A 21945-nucleotide genomic window follows, 5' to 3' on the forward strand; every position below is an offset into this window, starting at 1 on the left:
AACAAAAACACATTTAGTCTGTTTCAGTAGGCTCCACAATCATAGGGAAGACTGTTGACTTGACAGATGTCCAGAAGGCAGTCATTGACACACTCCACAAGGAGTCATAAAAGGTCATTGCTAAAGAATCTGGCTGTTCACAGAGTGCTGTATCCAAGCATATTAATGAAAAATTGATTGGAAGGAGTGTGGTAGAAAAAGGTCCACAAGCAACCAGAATAACCGCAGCCTTGAAAGGATTGTTAAGAAAAGGACATTCAAAAATTTGGGGGAGATTCACAAGGAGTGTACTGCTGCCGGAGTCATTGCTTCAAGAGCCACCACACACAGACGTATCCAGGACATGGGCTACAAGTGTCGCATTCCTTGTGTCAAGCCACTCATGACCAATAGAAAACGCCAGAAGTGTCTTACCTGGGCCAAGGAGAAAAAGAACTGGACTGTTGCTCAGTGGTCCAAGGTGTTGTTTTCAGATGAAAGTAAATTTTGTATTTCATTTGGAAATGAAGGTCCCAGAGTCTGGAGGAAGAGTGGAGAGGCACACAATCCAAGCTGCTTGAGGTCTAGTGTGAAGTTTCCACAATCAGTGATGGTTTGGGGAGCCATGTCATCTGCTGGTGTAGGTCCACTGTGTTTTATCAAGACCAAAGTTAGCACAGCTGTCTAGCAGGGAATTTTAGAGCTCTTCATGCTTCCCTCTGCTGACAAGCTTTTTAGAGATGAAAATTTCATTCTCAGGAGGACCTGGCAACCTGTCCACACTGCCAAAAGTACCAATACATGGTTTAAAAACAACAGTACTATGCTTGATTGGTCTGCAAACTCGACTGACCTTAACACCCTAGATATTGGGTATTGTCAAGAGGAAGATGAGACACCAGACCCAACAATGCAGACAAGCTGAAGGCTGCTATCAAAGCAACCTGGGCTTCCATAATACCTTGGCATTGATGCAAAACGAGCCCTGACCAAGTATTGAGTGCATTTACTGAACATACATTTCAGTAGGCCAATATTTCAGATTTTAAAATCATGTTTCAAGCTGGTGCTATAAAGTATTCTAATTTGCTGAGATAATGACTTTTGGGATTTTATTGGCTGTAATTCATAATCCTCAACATTAACAGAAATAAATCATTGAAATAGATCACTCTGTTTGTAATGATTCTATATAATATAAGAGTTTAACTTTTTGTATTGAAGAACTGAAATAAATTAACTTTTTGATGATATTCTAATTTAGTGAGAAGCACTTGTAGTTTGCTTCAGGCCGTGAATTACCAGGCCACAAATGGTACCCATTGATGTGGACTTTTGAGTCTATATGTGTATGGCTCATGAAGAGTGTCAGATCTTGGAGCCATTTGTGAAAGGACACGTTTTTTTTCAACAAGTCATGATATAATGAATACTTATAATGGTAAAATCCCTTTAACATCAGTTACTATTTCTGTTTTGATTGTGTAGAGAGGAAGGGCACATTCACCTTTCCAATCCTCACCTAGCAAAAATGAAAGAAGACATATTGTACCACTTTGATCTCGGAACGAACACACATGATTTTCCAGCTTTGTTCGGCGATGTTAAGGTAAGAAATGACTAAAGCATGTGTAAATAAGTAAATGAACATTAGTCTGTTTAAAAAGGTATGTTCTGGAATCACAATATTGGCATATAGAAGGGATCAGTGACGATCTAACATTGCCATCTGTCAGCTGCTTGTCCGAATCCTGTGACCTCTTCATTGTTTACATCGCACTTTCCACCTACCTACCATACCGGTTGCTGATGGCTGTGGCAACTTTGTCCTTTTCAAATGAATCAACTGTATTTTTCTGTTTTTCTGTTTTCAGTTTGTATGTGTTGGAGGGAGCCCATGGAGGATGAAAGCATTTGCTCAGTACATTACTGGAGAATTGAAATTGGGAAACCCTGAAGAAGAAATTGCCAATATATGTGCGGGAACTGACCGATATGCCATGTACAAAGTAGGGCCAGTATTAGCAATCAGTGTAAGTTATTTTAATCAGATTAATAAACATTCCATACAAATAAATGGATTATATCCAAAATCTTTATCTCTAAGGATGGTGTAAACATTTAAGGCCTCCTTCACATGTCCGTGTTTGCAGTACATTTTTTTTCACAGATACCACACAAACCAGTTGTAACCTATGCTGCTGTGCACATGTCCATGTAAACCACACAAAGATATGTCCCTTTTTTGCCAGCAGAATGGATGGCCATGCCCAGTACAAGTCTATTCATCCATGCACAACATGTACAGCACATGGATGGCATCCGTTTGCCATATGAGTGCTGTACTTGTTTCACATTGCAAAGTATAAGGGAAGCTTTGTAATGTCTTTTTTTTTTTTAATTGGAAAAACACTGTTAGCAGTCTGATCCAAAATATTGATGACACCGGTACTGTCTTTTTCCGGTACCAGTTTTGTATTGACGTGTGAAGGGGGCTTAAGGCTGTGTTCAAACAATGCCACTGCTGTATGTTGTCAGTGTTCCCTGTCATATACCTAAGACATGCCACTATATAGTCTTACTTTGGCATGTGTTGGCTATTGGGCCAAGGTTAAAAAATTATATGACATGCTTATACTTTTCTTGTGGTGGCCCAGTGTGTAGGAAAGTGCAGTCTGTTTTGCATTCTCATGCATACCCAGATGGAGTACAAAAGGACTTGTCACACTGTTGGGTGTAGACCCTCTGAGTGATGGCCCAGGCTTTCCCAGAGGGGCGTGATCTAGTGCCAATCTGGTATTTACCTGCCCTCTGATGGCGAGGTGAGACTTGGCTGCCGGCAGACACCAAGCACCACTCTGCGGCAGTCCCTGGCTGCCACAATCCACCAAGGAGCCAGACTGAGCACGAATAGATGAATAGGAAGGGGAGGACTGCCACTAGAGAAAGCCCTGAGTTCCCTGAAGTCCATATGGGTTCTTTCACCCTAGGCGGCAATCGCGTTCCTATCCCTGTCTTGCCATAAGCACGGCCCTGGTGGTACAAGGAGCAGCAGGAACACTAGTCCTGCTCTATGATCTAAACACAAAGGGAAACAGACAAGGGTAAAATAAACAGCAATCACTCTAAGCGCACCAAGACTGTAGAAAGGGGAAGGAAGGATTAGGCAACCAAAAGAGAGATAAAGAAAGGGAAGACTCCAAATATCCAAATGGCAATCTCTGCAGACAACTCCTAGATGACTTGTCTTTCCACAGATCACACCTTCATACTGATACCAAGATATAGCAAGCTATCACTGGAAAACTACCCAAGCTAAGATGTGAGTACTTATACCAGAGGGGAGAGTTGAATTCAGAACAGCTGAGATAACTCAGGACAGAAAGCTTTAGGAGACAAACAGAACTGCTTAACACTTGCAGTACGAGAAGAAGGCAAATCTTCACAGCTAACTGGAAAGCAAAGTATGGTATATCCAACCAGTGCAGGCGTGCGTGTAGCTAAACACTGTGATCTTCTGATTTCTGAAATTGGAGAGCACTCTGTCGCATCCCATGACAGGACTCTTTTTTGGAATCTCGTAAGCTGAAGTATGTACTGGGAATATTCTATCTATATATCTATCTATCTATCTATCTATCTATCTATCTATCTATCTATCTATATATATATATATATATATATATATATATATATTTTGTTACATAATGTGAGCACAGCATGTGGAACATTTATTAATGATTTGGCTGCTTTGATTGGGTAGCATTAGTTTCGGCAGAGGGTGAGGGAATCTCCTGTGCATTGGCAGCTGTTACATAGACTTGTATTAACATATAATAAGTTTAGTAATATATCAGGTCATGGCTGTCTACTGCATACGATAAATGGACTGAGAATGAAACTATTTTTGCTATATTTTAGAACATTTATAGTCGTGCTTGACATTACCTGTCACAACATAGGTTGTGTGAGAAATCTTCGACTTAAAGGAGATCTTTACCAGTTCCATTTAATCCCAAATAGCTCTAAAAAGCTATATCAGCATGTTTCAAAAAGTGAGGAAAAAATACTAAAACCAGTGCTCTATCACCTGTCCAAAACTTTATCGACTTTGATGCCCATATTGTAATTGCTGCTGGCCAAGTCAGTTTATTGTATGGTTTACAGTTTAGAACTTGCTAGATGATGATTCACTCTTTATTATAGGGTAGGCCGTACTGAAATCATGGATGTGTCACAGCTTCCTTTTTTAATTACAGCTCACGGGTTTGCCTAAAAGAAGGTGGCACTGAGCAGGCCTTCCATTACCTCCATGTGCGTAAAAGAGGATCAGTTGTCTTTCCTGACATGTCTGTTCTAGTAAATACTTGCATTATCCATGAAATAACATGAACCCTATGATGTTCCTCTGTTACTCCTTCTGGAAGTGTAAGACGACATAGAGTGGTTTCATTCCTGTTGCCAAAACGAGCTTGTCTCCACACCCTCCACACCTTCTGCCGCTGTCTAGGTGATTCTAGTTGTATCAGTTTGTATAGGGGTTGCTTTTGGCAATTGTTAGTGTGAAATCACCGATTTAGCATGGAGCTGCACAGTGACTTACTGTGCCTTACCTTGTCGTGAGAAATCCAAAGTGCTTTACTTCTTTAAAATTCCAGGTCTCTATGACACCACATCCACTTTCATCATGGAGTGTCAGCATAGCCTTACTGCGATAGGACTATAGAAAGGCTTTTTCTAATGTAAACTTGATGGAAATTGAAAAATAATGATTTGCTGTGTCATGAATTCAGTTTTATAGAACCAAGCTTTGTTTTAATACAGCACTTTATTTTCCAGCATGGCATGGGCATTCCATCTATTTCCATAATGCTCCATGAGCTGATCAAATTACTGTATCATTCCAAATGTACTGATGTCACTGTTATTCGTATTGGCACATCAGGAGGAATAGGTAAAATACATTTCTAATTTTTCTAAAATGTTCACTTTTAGTGTTGGAAAACATGTAAGTTTAACAATGAATGTGAAACAGAGGAGCTCATCATAATGTGAAGGCAATTTATGCAGTGAGAATATACACACACCTACTTAAAACGGCAGGGTTAATATTTGTCATCCCCTCATACTCCAGGGTGTCAAAAAGTTGCAAAATTATTGCACATATATTTGCACAATTTTGCAACTTTTTGTCTTTTATGTGAATTAGCAAAAAGTGGCTGTATACCCCAGAGTTACAAATTTGCTAAAATATGCACCAAAAACTGGAAAGCAAATGCGTCTAAATAGATTTGATGCATCCTACCCTAGCAGATTAAGTGTCTTAATATTGGTATATGGCATGTAATTTTTGATAAATTTCCCCGTAAGGCCTTTTCTGGCCTTAAAGGGAACCTGTCACCAGGTTTGGCCGATACGAGTTACGGCCAACCCATTTCAGAACTTATATACTGCATTCTGTAATGCTGAATATAAGCCCCCGATCCGACATGTAAGAGAAGAAAATTAACTTAAATTATACTCACCTGGGGGGGCGGTCCGATGAGCGTTGCTGCTCTTGGTCCGGCGCCTCCCATCTTCTTGCGATGCCATCCTCCTGCTTGCTTCATGTGGATGATGTGTCCCTGTGTCATGCACACAGGCTCACCGACATTGCACTCCTGTTCAGGTGTACTTATCTGCACTGTTGAGGGCAGAGCAAAGTACTGCAGTGCGCAGGCGCCAGGAAAGGTCAGAGAGGCCCAGCGCCTGCTCATTACAGGACTTTGCTCTGCCCTCAACAGTGCAGATAAGTACACCTGCGTAGGAGCGTAATGCCGGGGAGCCTGTATGCATGGCGCAGGGACACATCATCCACATGAAGCAAGAAGATGGGAGGCGCCGGACCAAGAGCAGCAACGCTCATCGGACCGCCCCCCCAGGTGAGTATAATTAAAGTTATTTTTCTACTCTAACAGGTCGGGTTGGGGGCTTATATACAGCATTATAGAATGCTGTATATAAGTCCTAAAAGGGGTTGGCCGTAACTCGTATCGGCCAAACCTGGTGAACAACCAGTATTTGTGTCTACATATCTAAATGCCCTGCCTAACAGTCCCTTTGTTACATTAAACACATAAACACATCTTTAGAAAAAGTATTTCTAAAGTCTGTTTATGATATGTAAATGAAGCATTTGACTGGTATAAGGGTCTTTAGTGTCCCCATACTAGTCTTTCCCTCACTACATAGAGCCTTTGAAGCAGGATGCAGAAGACTTCCGATCATGTGCAGTGCGGCTCTCTGAAGCTGGCACACGTACACCTGGCTTCAGAGGCTCAATGTAGTGAGGGAAAGAAGCTGCAAGCATGCACAAGGTTTGTATAACACTGGCTCTTGTAAGTCATGTTATCACGCCCACAAGGGCGTGATGACATCTATGTGGGCTGACTAATCTGGGGACATTAATGCCCCACCGACTAGTCAAAGGCTTCATTTACATATCATAAACAGACATAAGCAGTACTTTTTCTAAAGATCTGTTGGCATTTAATGTAATGAAGGGACTGTTAAGCAGGGTATTTAGATATGTAAAAAACAACAAATGGTGCTTCTGCAGGCACAGGGAACCTGACAGGTTCCTTTAAAGGTTTTGTCCAGTGAAAAGTTGTCAACTATCAACAAGACCTGCACTGATCAACAGAACGTGGACTCTCTATTCTCGACTGGGTACTCAGCAAAGGCAGAGAGGAATAAAGGGAATGTTAGGAATATTCAAACCAAATGGTAATAGGATAATGGAGAAAGCGTACATCCAAAAACAGCCTGCAAGAATCTCCAGCAGCACCTACCATCAACTTCAGCACACCAACTCCAGCAAGCTGGGAAGTAAAAGTTCATAGGCAGTCATAAGAAGGTATGGCTAGGTTTTATTGAGAGAGAAAATGAGCAGGTCAGGACCAGCTGTGTGATGGAGCTACATGTTTCTAACCAGCATACAAGGAGTCATTAACCTCTTTAGCGTCAAAGGAAACAAAGTCGATTTAATATGAACAACAAAACGGGATAAATGGAAGACCTGAAATTTCCAATTGGTAAAGATCGCCTAACCCCAAATCTCCCAGGATGACGTGACACTTTTACACACAGGTTAGCCTGTCAAGTTTTCCAAGCCACATCTGTGTTTTTTTTGCCTTTAAGCCTCTTTTGCCACTTTTATGAGTGCTTGTTTGACATTTTTTTTAGCATGTGATGTTTTTTTTACCACTTTTCCTGAATTTTTGGGTCATCTCTGCTGTTTTCCAGTCACTTTTTTCTTCAATCAACAATAATGAGACTGGTAAATACTCAAAAGCATACCATGGCATCTTCAAGGTAGCTTTTTAGATTTCCTAGTAAATTGAGTCTTTCGGTAGGATTACCCTCCCCCCTAAACTGTCTAAATGGGCATGCACAGATAGGTCCAAAAATATTCGGTCTGTGAAAAAATTGGCAGCACTTGGATCCATCCATATCCTGTCTGTTTTTCATGGACTATTGGATAGGAGAAGGTTGTGAACCCCCCCATAAAAGTGTTTGTATGCAAAAAAAATCTGATGAAACACTGATGGTAAAAACTGACAGTCAGTGATCAAACGCTTTTAAAAATCTAAATCAAAACCGTGATGAAACCCTAACTGTTTTTTTTTTTCCCACAAGAAAACATACCGATGTGTAATTGAGACATGACACGGAGTCATTACTCACAGACAAGACGTGAGACAGGGTAGTCAGATATCAGGAGGGCTCGTAGTACAGAGGAGTAAGTCAAAGGCATAGTCAGGAAACAGTCTGGGGTCAAATGCCAGAAGGGCTTATCAAAACCAGGGAGTAAAACAAATGGATAGTCAGAGGCGAAGTCCGGTGCCAGATACCTGAAGTCAGAGAGCATAAAAAACAGAAGGGATAATCCATGAGAATTGTCACAACATATCCAAGGTCATAAACAAGGTCAGAAGTCAGAAACAGAACTAAGCGCACACACCTACAACTGATTATCTGCTGCTCACAGCAAGCCAGCTGAATACCTAGCAAATCATCTGAGAACGGGAGGCACCAGGGGAAATGCCCGCAGACCAGACCAGGTTGAGCAGCAGTGCTGTCAATCAAAATACTAACAGACCAGCACGCCCCAGGACCAAGTTGAATGACTGGATTGTCACTCACAAATCCGACAGTCCAGCACACTCCAGATTCCAAAGGGCAGCTGAGCTGTCACTCAGTGTTCCTAGACCACATTCAATTATGAAACCGTGACATGAAGCCTTACCTACAGTAGTGTTCGTTGGGGAGTTTTCTTTCAAAATGGCATCATATTTGGCGTTTACTTAGGTATTCATTTGCTAGTAATGTTTTTTTCCGACAAACTACCATTATTGTTTTTTCACTGTTAAAAAGACATTTGTTAAAGTTTATTTTTTTGTTTAGTTTTTCATATAAAGAAGTACCTTTTTTTTTTTTATAGATCTGAGGTACCAGTTATGCGAAATCTAGTATAGAAGCCATATGTAAATCAGGCTGTAATTACAAGGAGAGCCTGTCAGTGCATGGAGACTTCTTCAAAGTGCATTGACATTCCTCCGATGCACTTTCAGCTTGAATTGCATGTGACTTCTGTGCTAAATTCCTCATGATTGGTACATGAAATCTCTGCAAAAAAAGTTTTATTTTGTAATTCTACTTCTATATGTAAAAATGTCCGGACAGGTATTTTGTATAACTTGTACTTTGTATGAAATGTTTGCATTTTAAATGCATTGGAGGACTGGATCTGCCCTAGCAGCAGCCTCTTGACGCTGAGTGCTGCCATTCACTTTCCTGTCTACTATGATGGCTAGGTGATTGTCACTATCCGAGCTCTCCATTTGGGAACTGTTGGGTTCCTGTTTTTATGCCCTTCAGCCCATCCTAGTTAATGTTTTATATTTTTGAAACTATTTTGAATAAATATTAAAACCTTGCTTTCTTTACCTTGTGTAAGGTCTGTTGGTTTCCTTTGTGTTATATCTTTAGGTATTGATCCAGGATCCGTGGTGATTACAAGCCAGTCTGTGAATCCATGTTTTAAGCCTGAGTTTGAGCAGATAGTCCTTGGAAAGACAGTGATTCGTAGTACCCAGTTGAACAATGAATTAGCACAAGAGCTGGCTCAATGCAGTAAAGAAATCAATGAGTTCAATACAGTTATTGGAAGCACTATGTGCACATTGGATTTCTACGAAGGTAAATTGTATTTGTATATATTGTTTAATTGTTAATATTATTGATATGTTAGTTGCATATAGATGAATATTCTATGGAAGCGATAGTCAAAATCAGTGTCAGCAGCATATTTGTCCAGATATCCTATTTATTTTATTGACTTCTATAGCATTATTAACTTTACATGGCTAGACTGTTCCTCCATTCCTGAAATGAGGATCTAGATCTTATGCCCAAGTCACTACAGCTCTATTCCTTGCCCAGTGGCACCTCTCCCTGTTTTATTGACAGCTTCTTTGCTTGAAGTCATGAACAGCATAGATGCTGTCAATTGAACATGAAAAGGCAATACTTGGGGAATAGAGCTGGAGTGACAGAGGTTGCATATCTACAGATTCTATTTAATTTCAATCCAGATGTTGATTTCTCCATAATGCAGGGACAGACTGGCCATGTAAAGGTATTTCTGAACTTGTCTGTGAAAGAGCTACATGCATATATAAATAGTTTAGGGTGTGAAATCCTGCTGAAAGTTTCACGTTAAGGGCTCGCTTACATGGCCGTAGAGTCTCTCATGTGAAAGAATCGGGCCAATTCTTCTAATGACGCTCGCACTCAAACTCTTCTTCCTATTATCCTAATCTCTGACAAGAGAGAATTGCAGCGATGGTTTGGACAAGTTTGACAACTTAATTTCTCAATCTTCTCCATTTTGCCAGCTTTTTGCTAGCGGTTTCATCAATGTTCAATGACACTACAAAACACTGGAAAAAAGCTAAAAAAAAATACCCGTAGGTGAACAAAAACATTGAAAAAGCTCTTAAGAAACAACGGAAAACATAATTCCATGAAGTGTCCGATTAAAAACTAGTCAGGTTTCTCCACGTGAAAAATACACATGCTCTTTTACACGTCCTGAGCTGCGGTGCTTGTCTGAAATCTGCAGCATGTCCATTTCCATTGCGAGTACGCAAAGTTTTATGAGTGGCTCTTCCCCATAGACTTGTATTAGATGTGTAAAGACCACAGGTTAAATATATATGATCTTCATTACTATATGTATAAAAGCTTTGCCAATGCCAAATACCAAGAAATATCAAAACAAAGCAGCTTTATTTAACCCCTTAATGGCCAAGCCCATTTTGACCTTAATGCCCAAGCTAAATTTTACAATTCTGACCATTGTCACTTTATGAGTTTATCTTACTGATTCTGAGATTGTTTTTTTTTTTAACCCATTGTACTTCATGAGTGGTAACATTTCTTTGATATGACTTGTGTTTGTAAACAAAATGGAAATTTGTCGAAAATTTCACAATTTTCACACTTTTAATTCTTAACAAATAACATTCCCCCCACATGTCTACTTTATCAGCACAATTTTGTAAGCATATTTTTTGTCGTTAGGAAGATAGAAGGGTTAAAAGTTAACCAGCGATTTCTCATTTTTCCAACAAAATTTACAAAACCATTTTTTTTAGGGACCACATACTTATTTTCCACCATAATTTGAAAAAGAAATCTTGCAAAATCAGACAAGGTGATTTTCTGGATTTGTTTTCTCATTTTGACTCTTATAGTTGTGGTCTACCTATGATGTCAATTACAGGCCTTTCTCATCTTTTTAAGTGGGAGAAGTTGCACAATTGGTGGCTGACTAAATACTTTTTTCTCCACTGTAAGTACAGAAATGCTACAGAAAATCTGCAACATCAAAAACTCATCAAATACTTAATATGGGAACGTAGCCTAAGGGTATGTGCACACATCAGGATTTCTTGCAGAAATTTTCCTGACAAAAACCGGACATTACTGCCTGAAATCCGCATGCGTTTTTACTGCGTTTTTCACGTGTTATTGATGCGTTTTTAGTGCGTTTTTCATTCTGCGGGAAAACACAGAAAATCCGCAAAATTAATGAACATGCTGCTTTTTTTTTACCGCGATGCATTTTTTTCGCGGAAAAAAACGCATGATGTGCTTTTGTGCATGCAGAATGCATTCTAAATGATAAAATGCATAATGTATGCATTTTTAATGAGTTTTTATAGCGTTTTTACCGCGAAAAAAAAAACGCGAAAAAACCTGAACGTGTGCACATCGCCTAATAGTGCTAACAGACAGAGGTTTCCTGAGAAGGAATCCAACACTAGGTTTGGTCATGTAATGTGACAGCGGCATCATGGATTGATAGGAGACCATGACTTCAGCGATGTGTCATTTAGTTTACTGGGTACAGCAGTTATGATAGAATCGTAGTTTTCTCTCTTGCAGACTTAGCAGAGCTCAGAATGCTGAGTTGTGTAATCCTGCCCATATCACTGAATAGCAGCCTTCTGTCTACGTAGTATTGTGACATTAACCTGCTAATCAGTGTTAGTGCTCATAGTCACCTGCGAGAAAAACGGACAAGTGAAATCCAATTAAAAACTCTGTGTCCCTCCCTGGTCATCTGCAATTTTTTTTCTCCGCTGAAATTGGACTGAGAAAAGAAATCACAGCATGCTGTGATGGTTCTCGTATCTCGGATGAGACTTGCCAATGCAAATCAATGGGTGTAAGAAAAAATAAAAAATTTCACAGCACTCTGACCATGCGAGTGCCGTCCGATTTTTACACATTAATGTCCTTTGAAAAGCTGGCAATTCATCGACCACGTACAGTAAAATCACAGCCTGACCCGACAAAATAGGATAGATAGAATAGATATACACACATAGAATAAATACCGGTAGATATAAATATGTCAGTAACAAATATAATTAGTACAGTGCTTGTGTAGCTTACTTGCATGTATTTTTTTGTATACTAAATTATAATGTGAAAAAAATGGTGTGGGATTCCCAGACATTTTATTAACCAGCAGAGGGAAAGCAGGGAGCTGGGGCAGATGTTTATAGCCTGGGAAGAGGCCAGCTTCAGACTGGAGTAGTTTGGGCCTTAGCTTTTCCCTTAAGGTACCGTCACACATAACGATATCGTTAACGATATTGTTGCTTTTTGTGACGTAGCAACGATATCATTAAGGAAATCGTTATGTGTGACAGCGACCAACGATCAGGCCTCTGCTGGGAGATCGTTGGTCGCTGAGGAAAGTCCAGAACTTTATTTCGACGCTGGACTTCCCGCTGACATCGCTGGATCGGCGTGTGTGACACCGATCCAGCGATGTCTTCACTGGTAACCAGGGTAAACATCGGGTAACTAAGCGCAGGGCCGCGCTTAGTAACCCGATGTTTACCCTGGTTACCAGCGTAAACGTAAAAAAAAAAAAAAAAACAAACACTACATACTTATCTTCTGCTGTCTGTCCCCGGCGCTGTGCTTCTCTGCACTCCTCCTGCATCCTGTGTCAGCGCCAGCCAGCCGGAAAGCACAGCGGTGACGTCACCGCACTGCTTTCCGGCTGACCGGCGCTGACAGTGCAGAGGAAAGCAGAGCGCCGGAGGACAGACAGCTGACGGTAAGTATGTAGTGTTTGTTTTTTTAACGTTTACGCTGGTAACCAGGGTAAACATGGGGTTACTAAGCACGGCCCTGCGCTTAGTAACCCGATGTTTACCCTGGTTATCGGGGACCTCGGGATCGTTGGTCGCTGGAGAGCTGTCTGTGTGACAGCTCTCCAGCGACCAAACAGCGACGCTGCAGCGATCGACATCGTTGTCGGTATCACTGCAGCGTCGCTTAGTGTGACGGTACCTTTAGCTTCCATCTAATCAAGCTGATAATCAGGAAATCCAACTATATACCTGTCCAATCACCTGACAAATCAGCAAAACACTCCTTTGTTGGGTGCAATGATTTTTACGCTTGATTTAAAAACATCCTTATCGGTAGCAGATAATTTTGTGTAAACAAGGCAAGTGCTAACAAGAACAATGATATTGTGTAAGCACAGAAAGATTGTATTAATTAGACATGTGCCACATACACTTACTAGACACATGACACAAACACACACTGGATACATGACACATTCACACCAGTCACACACTAGACACAGGATACATACACACCAGTCACACTCTAGACACCGGATACATCCATGCTAGACACATGACACATACTTATCAGTAACAGTATACATACACACCAGTCACACACTTGACACATGACACACACACACACACACACACACACACCAGTCACAAGCTAGACACAGGATTAGAGATGGGCAGACCCCTGGATGTTCGTGTTCAGCCGAACAGTTAAAAAAACACTTGTTTTCGGGTACCAGAACAGTACTCTGATCCCATTCACTTGAATGGTGGGCCAGAACATCCAGTGTTTGCCGTGCTGTCATGTACATGACAGCACGGCAAACAGTGCTTTTTATCAGTGGTAAAAGTATTACCGCCGGTCAGACAGCTGTGGTTCCCACACTGTCAAGTGACAGCATGAGCCCTCAGCTGTGATCAGAGGTATAAAATTTACCTACGGCCACTGGTGTCGGCTAATGGGACTACTGCTCCCATCCGCTTACGCCTGCTGCCGCTAATAACAGCGAGAGCAGGAGCAGCTAATGGGAGTATTTATCAGCTGATGCCTGCGCTCTAAAGAAAAAAATAATTTAAAAAAACGGCATGGGTTTCCCTGTATTTTTGATAACCAGCCAAGCAAAACTGACAGCTGGGGGCTGCAACCCCCAGCTGTCAGCGTTAGCCAGGCTATTTATCAAGAAAAAGGTCCCCACACTGTTTTTTATTTTTTTTTTTTAGTTATTTAAATAAATTATTTAAAAAATCGACGTGGGAGTCGTCCCTCCCCCCCATTTTTGACAATGTGCCCAGAAAAGGCGCATCTATTAGAAGCGCCAGTTCTGGCACGCGCTTTGCCCGGCTCTTCCCACTTGCCCTCTATCGGTGGCAAGTGGGGTTCATATCTGTGAGGTTGATACCACTGTTGCGAGTCCAGCATCAGTGAGTAGGGGTGATGTCAATGAGGTTACCACAGGTAATGGTCTGAACTGCGGTGACCTCTGAGGTCCCCTCTAGAACAGTCAGAAAGTCTCACTGTGCAGCGCTGAGATCAGACAGTTTACCGCAGTTCTATCTGGTGAAACATGTTGGGGAGGTTTAGGAGCACATCTTAGTGGCTAGTCTGTGTGTCTATGGGTTACTCCCAAATATGATAACATAGATAGCGACCGCAACAATTTATTCTTACCCGTAAAAGAAGCATTGTTTATTGGAACATTGACCACAATTATGACTTTAGTGGAATAAGCAGTATATTTGTGTCCACAGACATATACTGACTATACAGTTTTTAATCATATTTTTCCTTTTATTAGTCTTATTCAAAGTTACATTTTATGGCCTTTAGTTAGGGTTTATTTTCCTTTCGGTAACTGGTTAATAATCTGAGCTGTTTTGCTACCCCAAGTGAACACCAAGCATTCTAATTAGCATAGCTGAGTAAACTTCAGTTCTTCGACTTTCGATTTTGATAGGGCTGTACCCCTACATTGCAATGTGCTTAGTTTGTACTGTCTGCTAGAAGACACCTTTTTTAAGTAAAAGAGAAGGAAGAATTCAAACTTATTTTCCTTTTTTAACTTTTGACTATTTTTGACATTTTTCTGGCCTCCTTGGGGAATTGAACCTGTGATAGTTTAGCTGCTTGTATTGTATACTGCTAAGGGGCTTCAAATGGAGGCCTTGATAAGACCCCTGCAGTTGCAGTTGTAATTCACCATGTTTGTTCCACAATGAGGCTGATGGGCCCCTGAACGGGCTCACATAGATTTCAGAACAATTTAACTGCTGCTAGTGATGGTTACTATCCCGTCCGAGGTCAGATCCCCTGTTTTGAAGCGGGCTCTGGCAGTGAGCCCGCATCAAAGCCGGGACATGTTGTGAACATCTGACACATGCCCGCAATAGCGGCGGGTGGAATTGCTATTCACCCGCCACTATTAACTAGTTAAATGCCGCTGTCAAACGCTGACAGCGGCATTTAACTACCGCTTCCGGCCATTGGGCCGGAAATAAGCACTTCGCTGACCCCTGTCACATAATTGGGGGTCGGCGATGCGTCGGCATAACAACCAGAGGTCTCCTTGAGACCTCTATTGTTGTTGATGCCGGATCTGAGCATCACTCCTATGTAGCAGAGCCGATCAGCCTATGCCAGCTTCTAGCCTCCCATGGAGACAATTGAAGCATGGCAAAAGTAAAAAAAAAATGTTTTAAAAAATATGAAAAAAATAAAAAATATATAAAAGTTTAAATCACCCCTCTTTCGCCCCATTCAAAATAAAACCATAAAAAAAAAAAAATCAAATATACACATATTTGGTATCGCCGCTTTCAGAATTGCCCGATCTATAAATTAAAAAAAAAAGGATTAACCTGATCGCTAAATCGCTAAAAAAAAATTTAAAAAAGCCAGAATTTTATGTTTTTTTTGGTCGCCGTGACATTGCATTAAAATGCAATAACTGGCAATCAAAAGAACGTATCTGCACCAAAATGGTGTACTTAAAAATATCAGCTTGGTGTGCAAAAAATAAGCCCTCACCTGACCCCAGATCACGAAAAAAGGAGACACTATGGATATCGGAAAATGGTGCATTTCTTTTTTTTTTTTTTTTTTCTTTTTTTTTTTAGCACAGTTTGGATTTTTTTTTCACCACTTAGATAAAAAATAACCTAGACATGTTTGGTCTCTATGAACTTGTAATGACCTGGAGAATCATAATATCAGGTCAGTTTTAGCATTTAGTGAACCTAGAAAAAAAAGCCAATCAAAAAACAAGTGTGGGCTTGCACTTTTTTTGCAATTTCACCGCACTTGGAATTTTTTTTCCTGTTTTCTAGAACATGACATGCTAAAACCAATGATGGAGTTCAAATGTACAGCTTGTTGTGCAAAAAATAAGCCCTCACATGGCCATATTGATGGAAAAATGAAAACGTTATGGCTCTGGGAATGAGGGGAGCGAAAAACGAATAATAGAAATAAAAAAATAACATAGAATTTATCTAATTATTATTTAGAAAATTAAACTGATGATCAATTTGTACATTGCCACTAGTCTCTGTTTTTTTTTTACTTTTGTGCAAAGTTCAGATACAGAACATCTCGACATATTAGTAGGAGATCAGTATCTAAACTTTATTTTTGTTATATTTTCAAATAAAAGGTCAAGCACGTCTTGATGGAGCAATCTGTTCCTACACAGAAGAGGAGAAAATGCAGTACTTGAAAGCTGCATATGAGGCTGGAATAAGAAACATTGAGATGGAGTCATCAGTGTTTGCCGCAATGTGCAATGTCAGTGGTCTGAGAGGTAAGGTTAATGTATTTATTATTATTAGTTATTATTATAGCACCATTTATCCCATTGTGCTTTACATGTGAGGAGGTTTATACATAAAAAAAACAAGCACAATAATCTTAAACGATACAAGTCACGACTGGTACAGGAGGAGAGTGGACCCTGCCCACGAGGGCTCACAATCTACAAATTTATCAAGCAAATTGATTTTAATCACCAAGTGGAAATAACCACGCTAAATAATTGCAGATTTATAAAGTCTCACTAGAAAGCTCTATTCACAATTTTGCAGTTACTTATGGTAGAATGAAAAGAAAACCTACACGAGGTTAACTCTCTAACGATTCAGACAATTTTCATTTTTGCGCTTTTTTTCCCCCCCTGTTGACATACCATTGTGACGCTAGTCACTACTCACGGAAAAGCCTTAAAGAAGGATAGTCAAATGTTCCAGGGTCAGATACCAAGAGAGCATCTCGTGAGGTAAAGGGGAAAAGCAAAGATGTAGACATAACAAAGTCCAAGGTAAGATTACCAGGAAGATTGCAGAGCAAAGGGGCTAGGCAAATGGATGGTCAGAATGAGGTTAAAGGTCATGCAGCAATAGATCAACAAACAGTACAGGAATACAAGGCAAACATGCACCACTTGGCAAATGCTACAGTTGGCGGAAGTCTGGAATTGACCGCTTAGCTAACTAGCTAGTTAGCCACTTAGAATAGGGAACACCTGAAGGAAGCTGAGCACCACCTAGTCTCAAATTGGGCTGTCTATCAAATTATTGCCAGCTCAGCAAGCCCCTTAACTAGATTGGACAACTGAACTGTCACTCACTGCGTCCAAGACACACTAAGCAGAGAAATTGTGACAACCATATAAAGTACTAAAAAATTGGAAAAAAATTCCAGGTCAGGTGAAATTCTAATGCAGTGTATAGTATAAATTGAAATATTTTTAGTAAAAATTGAAAATTGCTAGGCGTTTTAGAGAAAAACATACATGGCTGAAATCATACATCCAGGCTTTGATTCATGCTGCCTGTGGTTTCAGAAGTATGAATTGAGAGACTTCCGTTAAGTGGTTAAACAGCAGCGTTCGAAGTCAAGTCAAATATGTGCTGTTAGCCTGCCTGCCTGCCTGCCCATTCTGGAGGAGATCCAGCTCAGCAAAATGCTCACAGGAAGGAGTCAAAGAGATTTTCCAAGCTAATAAAAAATTCACCACCCAAACTGCTAAAATAACTAACCAGCTTATTCTCATTCATCCCCGCCGTTGCAGCACCATGTTTCTGATACTCTGCACCAGTCTTCTGTTTACCTGGCTGCAACTTTGATGTTCCATGTTCCCCATATGACTACTGAAGCCAATTACGGTCTTCAGTGGTAAAACTGGGAGATTTATGCAACATACATAATAATAATAATAATAATAATAATAATAATTTTATTTATATAGCGCCAACATATTCCGCAGCGCTTTACAAATTATAGAGGGGACTTGTACAGACAATAGACATTACAGCATAACAGAAATACAGTTCAAAACAGATACCAGGAGGAGTGAGGGCCCTGCTCGCAAGCTTACAAACTATGGGGAAAAGGGGAGACACGAGAGGTGGATGGTAACAATTGCTTTAGTTATTCGGACCAGCTATAGTGTAAGGCTCAGGTGTTCATGTAAAGCTGCATGAACCAGTTACCTGCCTAAGTATGTAGCAGTACAGACACAGAGGGCTAATACTGCATAAAGTGTATGAGAACATGATGCGAGGAACCTTTTTTTTTTTATTATTATAAATAGGCCACACAGGGATCGTTAGGTTAATGCATTGAGGCGGTAGGCCAGTCTGAACAAATGAGTTTTTAGGGCACGCTTAAAACTGTGGGGATTGGGGATTAATCGTATTAACCTAGGTAGTGCATTCCAAAGAATCGGCGCAGCACGTGTAAAGTCTTGGAGACGGGAGTGGGAGGTTCTGATTATTGAGGATGCTAACCTGAGGTCATTAGCGGAGCGGAGGGCACGGGTAGGGTGGTAGACTGATACCAGGGAGGAGATGTAGGGTGGTGCTGAGCCATGGAGTGCTTTGTGGATGAGGGTAGTAGTTTTGTACTGGATTCTGGAGTGGATGGGTAGCCAGTGTAATGACTGGCACAGGGTAGAGGCATCGGTGTAACGGTTGGTGAGGAATATGATCCTGGCTGCAGCATTCAGGACAGATTGGAGCGGGGAGAGTTTTGCAAGAGGGAGACCGATTAGTAGAGAGTTACAATAGTCCAGACGAGAATGAATAAGTGAAACAGTCAGAGTTTTTGCAGAGTCGAAAGTAAGAAAAGGGCGAATTCTAGAAATGTTTTTGAGATGCAGGTAAGAAGAGCGAGCCAGTGATCGGATGTAGGGGGTGAATGAAAGGTCAGAATCAAGGATGACCCCAAGGCAGAGGGCATGTTGCTTTGGAGTAATGGTGGAACCGCACACGGAGATGGCAATGTCAGGCAAAGGTAGGTTAGTAGAGGAAGAGAACACGAGGAGTTCAGTTTTTGACAGGTTTAGTTTCAGATAGAGGGAGGACATGATGTTAGAGACAGCGGTAAGACAATCACTGGTGTTTTCTAAAAAGGTCGGTGTGATATCGGGAGCAGAAGTGTATAATTGGGTGTCGTCAGCATAGAGATGGTACTGGAAACCAAATCTACTGATTGTTTGTCCAATAGGGGCAGTATACAACGAGAAGAGTAGGGGGCCTAGGACTGATCCTTGAGGAACCCCAACAGTAAGGGGAAGGTGAGAGGAGGAGGAACCAGCAAAACATACAGTGAAGGATCGGTCAGAGAGATAGGAGGAGAACCAGGAGAGAACGGTGTCCTTGAGGCCGATGGAGCGGAGCATAGTGAGGAGGAGCTGATGATCCACAGTGTCGAATGCTGCAGAGAGATCCAAGAGAATTAGCATGGAGTAGTGACCATTAGATTTAGCTGTTAGTAGGTCATTAGAGACTTTAATGAGGGCAGTTTCAGTAGAGTGTAAAGAGCGGAAGCCAGATTGAAGAGGGTCGAGAAGAGAGTTATCTGAGAGATAGCGGGTAAGACGGGAGTGGACCAGGCGTTCGAGGAGTTTAGAGATGAAGGGAAGATTAGAGACAGGTCTATAATTAGCGGCACAGTTTTGATCGAGGGATGGTTTTTTAAGTAATGGATGTATGATGGCATGCTTAAATGTGGAGGGAAAAATACCGGAAGTGAGGGAAAGGTTGAATATTTTTGTTAGGTGAGAGGTGATAGCCGGGGAAAGGGACTGGAGGAGATGTGACGGAATGGGGTCACTGGTGCAAGTGGTCGGGCGAGAAGATGCAAGGAGCCTGCTTACTTCTTCTTCTGTAACTGCTTCAAAGTCAGAGAGTGAACTAGATGCAGTGGGGGAGGGAGGACAGTGCATGGTATGAAGAGATTGGGAGATGATTTCCTGTCGAATGTGGTCAATTTTTTCTTTGAAGTAATTGGCCAGATCGTCAGCACGGAGATCCGTGGTTGGGGCCTGCTCTCTTGGGTTGAGTAGGGACTGGAACGTGTCAAAGAGACGTTTAGGGTTATTGGACAGGGAGGTGATGAGGGTGTTGAAGTAGGTTTGTTTGGAGAGGTGAAGGGCAGAATTGTATGTCTTTAGCATGAACTTATAATGGATGAAATCTTCGGGTAGATTAGATTTTCTCCACAGACGTTCTGCGCACCTGGAGCACCGCTGCAGGAAACGTGTTTGCAGCGTGTGCCACGGTTGTTGCCGTCTGTGCCGAGTTGTTTTATGTATAGGAGGAGCAGCTTCATCCAGAGCACTTTGCAGGGTTTCATTGTAATGCTTCAATGCAGAATCAGGACATGAGATGGAGGAAATAGGGGCCAATGAGGACTGCAAGTTCTTCATAAGTTTCTGGGTGTTAATGGCCTGTATGTTTCTATAGGTGTGGAAAGTGGGGGTGACCTGAGCGGGATGGCAGTTCTTGATAGAGAATGAAAGAAGGTTGTGGTCAGAGAGCGGGAGAGGGGAGTTTGTGAAGTCATCCACTGAGCAAAGTCGGGAGAAGACCAAGTCAAGGGAGTTTCCATCTTCATGTGTTGGAGAGTTAGTATGCTGCGAGAGGCCAAAAGAGGAGGATAGAGATAAAAGGTGAGAAGCAGATGGGGAGAGGGGAGAGGCAATGGGGATGTTGAAATCACCCATAAGGGTGGGGGTGTCACAGGAGAGAAAGTGTGGAAGCCAGGTGGCAAAGTGATCCAGGAACTGATGAGAGGGGCCGGGAGGACGATACACCACCGCCACTCGCATGGAGAAGGGGACGTAGAGTCTGACCACATGGACCACAAAGGAAGGGAAGACAAGTGAGGGTACTTGGGGGATAACTTGGAAAGTACATTTGGGTGAAAGGAGCAGACCAACGCCTCCACCTGCTCTGTTGTCTGATCTTGGGGTATGAGAAAAGTGTAGTCCACCATATGAAAGAGCAGCAGCAGCGGTGGTGTCTGACTGCTGGATCCAGGTTTCAGTAAGAGCCAGGAGATTAAGAGAATTAGAAAGGAAGAAGTCATGAATGAAGGAGAGTTTATTACACACAGAGCGAGAATTCCAAAGGGCACAATTGAAAGAGACAGCAGGCATGCAGGGAATATTAATAAGGTTAGAGGGGTTTCTGGGTGTAGCAATTGGGAGGTTTGACATACTAAACTACTAGGTTTGACATACTAAACATGCACTCGTATTTGCTAGATGTGTACCACCAACATGGTTTAAGGTCACATATTTCGAAAAAAAAATGTTGGAATAACATTCTCATACATTCCTCTACACTTTATTTCTGCAGTACAAATAGTATATAAGTTTGTACCTGAAATTACAACTGTCATACAACTTAACTTGGATCAATCATAACACTATGCCACCCTATGTATAGACCGAATGGATTAGGAGAGGTCTGCCCTTCTATCCGCCCACACGGCAGAGAAAGAATTGTGCTTTTTGGCTAATAGAATTGATCAAGGAATACATGGCGTGGAGAGTCAATGGGAGTACACAGGATTCATACACTGTTTATCTGGTGTGCTCTCTGATCACTCCTATAGGACAAATTTGTGATCATACAGTACTGCCCTAATGAGGGAAGCATAGCCTGATAAGAGATCTGCTTTAAAGGGAATCTGTCAGCAGGATTTCACTCCGCAAACTATTACATGCACATGTAGCGCTTTCAAAGACAAGTCCAGCAATACCTTTACATGGCCAGTTCCTACGTGCCTGAGAAGTCAAGTGTTTGATTTGACATACAAAGGAGCCTGTAGCTCTGATGCCTCTGTCAATTCAAATCTATCCCCCCCCCCCCCCCAGCATCACTTCTTCCTGCTTGACTTACAGCCATTAATGCTGTTTAACTTCAGGCAATGGAGACAACCATGAGACAGGAGGAGACAACACTGGGT

General features: G+C 41.5%; 1 protein-coding gene across 5 annotated transcripts in view; it reads left to right on the plus strand.

Moving 5' to 3' along the window:
- Positions 1-21945, plus strand: part of UPP1 (uridine phosphorylase 1) — a 66749-nt gene that overhangs the window by 41039 nt on the left and 3765 nt on the right. For all 5 annotated transcript variants that reach the window (XM_069730383.1, XM_069730384.1, XM_069730386.1 and 2 more), the window contains 5 exons: positions 1468-1588; positions 1854-2012; positions 4819-4933; positions 9010-9219; positions 16346-16492. In XM_069730383.1, the coding sequence (XP_069586484.1) occupies positions 1468-1588; positions 1854-2012; positions 4819-4933; positions 9010-9219; positions 16346-16492 (752 nt within the window). The remainder of the gene's footprint in view (positions 1-1467; positions 1589-1853; positions 2013-4818; positions 4934-9009; positions 9220-16345; positions 16493-21945) is intronic.

The sequence above is a fragment of the Ranitomeya imitator genome, chromosome 6 (assembly GCF_032444005.1).
Source record: "Ranitomeya imitator isolate aRanImi1 chromosome 6, aRanImi1.pri, whole genome shotgun sequence".
NCBI classification, from domain to species: domain Eukaryota; kingdom Metazoa; phylum Chordata; class Amphibia; order Anura; family Dendrobatidae; genus Ranitomeya; species Ranitomeya imitator.